This window comes from Mastomys coucha, unplaced genomic scaffold (genome assembly GCF_008632895.1).
Source record: "Mastomys coucha isolate ucsf_1 unplaced genomic scaffold, UCSF_Mcou_1 pScaffold23, whole genome shotgun sequence".
Lineage (NCBI taxonomy): Eukaryota > Metazoa > Chordata > Mammalia > Rodentia > Muridae > Mastomys > Mastomys coucha.
In genome coordinates, this window is record NW_022196906.1 from 33,617,651 (window position 1) to 33,623,177 (window position 5,527).

At 37.1% G+C, this 5,527-nt stretch overlaps 1 protein-coding gene across 1 annotated transcript; it reads left to right on the forward strand.

The window, feature by feature from the left end:
- The first annotated feature begins 2,273 nt into the window (after positions 1 to 2,273).
- On the forward strand, positions 2,274 to 3,221 carry LOC116073334 (putative olfactory receptor 10D4). The gene has a single exon (XM_031345158.1). It carries the CDS (start codon positions 2,277 to 2,279, stop codon positions 3,219 to 3,221), a length of 945 nt encoding a protein of 314 aa, XP_031201018.1. The 5' UTR covers positions 2,274 to 2,276.
- The last annotated feature ends 2,306 nt before the right edge of the window (positions 3,222 to 5,527 follow it).

Below are 5,527 nucleotides of genomic sequence, written 5' to 3' on the forward strand. Positions count from 1 at the left end.
TTTATAATCTTTAATAACAGGTTAAGTATCCAAGAGGTATGTTTGAGTTTTCAAGTGAACATTTTTGAATAGTATAGTCCATAAAAATGTTCTCTAAAAATACTGAAATAATCTCCCCTACCACAACACAATTAAACCAAGGAGTTAATGAGGTGCTTTCTCAATAATACTCTTTCCTCTTGGGATTAATACCCAAAGGAAGATCACAATTATTTAAAATCTCCTTTGTTGCAACTTATTGCAGGTCCTGGAAGAAAACAGGGAATTGCTGCCAGGGAACTGAAGCACACTTAGATGCATGCCATTCCACTTAAAAGTGATATAAAGGAGGAAGAACTCTTAGTTTCTACTTACAGATTAAAGGACAGTGGGTCTCTTCAAATTTGCTGGAGTTAGAAAGGCAGACAATACTCAACAGTACCATCATCGTGGGCCTTCTGTTGTCTCAGTAAGTACTCAAATGTGTCCTTAACCTTTATCTGAGTCTTCAGTCTCTCAACCACTAAGGGCATAATATGGAAAGGGGTGGGTACTGATTTAGGCAATAAACTTTAAGAGATAATCTATAATTTAAGGATTGGACTGTATTGAAAACTGAAATAAATACAAAAATATATAAGAAATTTTCAAAAGACAAAAACTAGAAATGATCATAATCAAGAATAGTCATGTTAGCTGGGCAGTGGTGGTGCACACCTTTAATCTCAGCACTTGGGAGGCAGAAGCAGGTGGATTTCTGAGTTCGAGGCCAGCCTGGTCTAACAGAGTGAGTTCCAGGACAGCCAGGGCTTCACAGAGAAACGCTGTTTCGAAAAACCAAAAGGAACAACAACAACAACAACAAAAGAATAGACATGTTAGTGGATGTTACCATGTAATGACACATTCTTATATTCACATAGGAACCCAAGAAACTGGATACAGTCTTTCTTTATTATGGGCATTTATACATCATACATTTTGAATACATTTAATTTTATTGTTTAAAGTCTGATGTTCATACTCCTGATCCTTACATATAGTTGTTTAATAAGGTACTTTTGAGGTTGCCTTTTTTGAGTTTTTTTATTTCATTTTATTTTATTTTTATTAGATTAATTTATGTTTTACACTCCATATTCCATTCCCTGTCCCTCTCTGATCCACCCTCTGACTACTCCACATCCCACATCTCCTACCTATCCCCTTGCCTTTTTTAACTTCTACAAACATCCTTCATTTACCTCCTGGGACATATGTTATACACTTCCTTTAAAATTTAAAAATTTAACACAATACAGATAATGATGTTTGGGCTTCTCTCTCTCTCTCTGTCTCTGTATCTCTGTCTCTCTCTGTCTCTTTGTCTCTCTCTCTTTGTCTCTCTCTCTGTTCACTTTTGTGAGTGATATATATGTGAGATGTACAGTATGTTTCATATACTATAAAAAAGAAAGAAATGATTACAGTATGCAAAATTGTGCTATCATATAAGAAGTGTTGACAGAGTCTTTAGTCACTATGCTATTCTCAATTTTCCTTCAGATAAGCCACAGATAATCCCCAGTACAATAACAATTCCTCCTTTCTCCAAAGAGGAGAGACCACACGTTCATGCTGCTGAATAACAAAAATTTAGGGTATTCATTCAACTTCCAGTTTCAGAGAAGTTCACATTTAGAGCTTAAAATTTCAAGGTTTACCCTTTGCTGCTGTGAATTTGTTCTAAACACTAGTTTCAGATTCACATCACCCTCAGGACCAGAAGCTGGCTGCTAATGTGATTGCAAAAATAATTATTCATTAACTCCATTTGTTCTTAGACAATTTCCCACCTGTGTATGATGTATCTTGATTATGCTCACATGCAACTCTTTCTTTACCACACCACTGCATCCCCTTCCTCACTACTCCTTTCGACAGTGTTTTTGTTCATTTTAGAACCAAAATGGACCATCTGAAATAATGGAATTAGATCATTTTTATATAGAAGGGAAGAGAGGGCACTAGCATTAGAAGTTACCTTCTGGGTGACATTGTGAAAGACACTATCTGCAATTGCTCTTGGAAATTATCTTCTGGGTAAGAATTTTAAGGAACATTGTCTCCAATTAGAAACCTAGCTACAGAAAGACATTCCATCATCAGGAAATGCAATTCTATTTACAACATCTATCTGTAAATATCAGCATCTTTTTCTCTACCCCTGAGATTTAAACTTTTCTAATCCTCACACACAATAAATTTCACCAAGAATTTCTTTCCACAGACTGCCAGGAGCTGATCCATCCATAAATATGACAAACCATACCATGGTGAAGGAATTCACCTTGCTGGGCATCCCTGAGACAGAGGGCCTGGAGAATGTCCTGCTCTTCCTGTTTTCAACAATGTATGCCTGTGCCCTGCTGGGAAACTTTCTCATTCTTACAGCAATCACTACTTCCCCAAGACTCCACACTCCCATGTACTTTTTCTTGGGCAACCTCTCCATCTTTGACTTAGGTTTCTGTTCCACTACAGCTCCCAAGATGTTGTCATATCTCTCAGGATGGGGTGGAGGGATCTCTTTCCAGGGATGTGTTGTACAACACTTCTTCTATCATTGTCTGGGTTGCACATTGTGCTTCCTGTACACAGTGATGGCCTATGACCGCTTTGTTGCCATTTGCTTCCCTTTGAGGTACACAATCATCATGAATCACAGAGTGTGCTGTGTCTTGGCCACAGGGACCTGGATGAGTGGCTGTGTGCATGCCACTATCCTAACTTCCCTCACTTTCCAGTTGCCCTACTGTGGCCCCAGTGAGGTGAGTTATTACTTCTGTGACATGCCTGCAGTGTTACTGCTAGCCTGTGAGGATTCCACTCTAGCACAGAGGGTAGGCTTCACAAATGTTGGTCTTTTATCTCTCATTTGTTTCTTTCTCATTGTTGTGTCCTACACTCGAATTGGGATCTCCATCTCTAAAATCCGCTCAACAGAAGGTAGGCAGAGAGCGTTCTCCACCTGCAGTGCCCATCTCACAGCCATCATGTGTGTCTATGGACCAGTTATCATCATCTACCTGCAGCCCAACCCCAGCCCATTGCTTAGTGCAATTATTCAGATTTTGCACAATCTTGTGACACCCACCATCAACCCATTGATCTACAGCCTGAGGAATAAGGATGTGAAAGCAGCCCTGAGACAAGTATTTCTTAAGAGATGCCTCATCCTGGAAGTAAATGAAAGCATCTAAATGTTTGCTGAGTTTTGTCTGATTCTGTTTAATTTGAGTCTATGACTTATTTCACAGGACATATGTCATCTTTAACTTCCAGGTCATATTAAATTGAAACGTATATTACATCAATTTAATACTTTCTTCACCATTTGAAGATACATATTTACATTTCTCTGTTTTATGATGTAACATGTGATGAAGTATCTGCACAGATGTGCTAATTTTTATGCTGTGTGGGTTCTCTCTAATCACCACTATTACTCAAAATTTGTTAGTTATCTAACTCGGAAGGGGCTCACGAACTCATTTACTCTCTCCCATTCACAGATATATCAGAATCTCAGAATTTTATATCCACTCAAAATGGAGAAAAATACACTCTAGATTTCTACCAAAAAGTCAAGAATTCAAACTAATGAAAACTAAATTAAATTGAGCCTTTCACATACAGTCTTGTGAGAATCAAAACTTGTTTCTTGTGTACATCTTCTATATTTTAGATGTTTCACTGCTTGAAAGGCATAGACCTAGATTAATTCCTATTAGGTGTTCACTATCCACTTTGGTTTTATAAAGCCATCTCACATTTGCCAAAAGGCCAATTAAAATTAAATTAAATTATTCATTTTAAAAGCAGGAATTTTGGTATAGGTATGATGTCTGTAAATCAAATAGGTATAACTTTCCATGAGAAGTTTATGTGGTTTTTCTTTTTTCAGAGTAACATGTATAACTCATTCACCATTCTTTATCTCTATGCTCCAAAATGCCAGGAAAATTAAATAGATACACTTTATGTATAAAACCAAGTTAACTTTTTAATGAATATGTTTTTCTTCTTGTCCTTGTTTTAGTTTTCTCTTGATTATTTTACATCTCCCTGATTCAGGGTTTTTCTTAACTGGTTCAATCTTTCCAGTCTTGAAAGAAGAAACAAATAAGTTATGGAAAATAAGAGAAGTAAGAAGGAAATATAGAGCTGTGTTGAAGAAGAAAATTAGTAGTGCACAGTGGAATAATTAGCGATTTTTTTCAAATCAAATTTCTGTCTATCAACATGGGTGGTTGGAAACGACTTTTATATCTGGAATATATAAAACATGCCCACTAAGTTTGAGCAATTCTGTCAGAACCTATTCAAAGCACTCCAAAGACAATGCATTCCAGTAACCAGGGTGCTGTGATGTACTATGTAGGGATCTCGAAAATGAGAAACTCTAGCACACAGTCAATTATTCATGCAAGAATTTAAATTGACATTAATGTAACTCAGATCACCTTAGGTCCTTTCAGACAGCCACAATTTATTTGAAATATGAAACATACTAATGTTAAAGAATCAAAAGTAACCCACAGTTTTACATCCCTTTCAATATTCAGCATAGACCCATTTCATCAGAAGGCTACAGCTGCAAACATTGTGCTTCTCAGGAACCACCACAGTCACTCCTATCTAACACCCACCCTTTCCTTTCTGCATTTGCCTTCTGGACAGAATGCCAAAGAGATTTGTTTACAACTGTGACTCTTCTGTTCATTTCCTATTTTATTTTACAGTGTGTGTGTGTGTGTGTGCATGTGTGTATATGTGTGTGTTTATCAGAGAGAGAGAGAGAGAGAGAGAGAGAGAGAGAGAGAGAGAGTGAGAGAGAACACAAACATGCTACAGTAATCAGAGAATGATTTCCTATTAATTCTTTCCTTTCATCATGTGCGTCCAAGTTATTGATCATAGTCATCATCACATTTGGAGTCATATTGAACTCTTGCTATTATGTCATCTTTGAAGCCCTTTGTTCACTGATGATGGCATTATTTATCATTTGTTTGATGTGTTATCTCAAAAATTACTTGACCAGAAAAGTATTTTACTTTGCACATTAAATATGATTTTTTGAACTCATGGTGATTTTGTGACTATTTCAATAGCATATTATGCCTACACATGTTGGCCTGAGTATTGACACATGATTCTCCACCCACGTTATTTGCTGATCTTGCTGAGCTCCAAGGGGTATGACCTAATGGAGGTATTCAGTTGGAGCTGTCTTTCCACCTAATGCTTGGCTGGGTGTCTCTGCATCTGCATCTATCAGCTGTTGTTGGAATCATCTTTGATGATGATTAATTCTATATATCAATCTATGGAGTGTAGCAGAATATCATTAGGAATCATTTCATTGACATTTTTCTCTTTGTATTTGGGTTTATCCAAAGTTTGTAAGCTATCCATAGCTTCCTATTCCTGGTCATCCTGTCAGTGTGAGCATGGGCTCCCATTAATGGCATGGGCCTTATGTTAGACCTAATGGTTATTACCA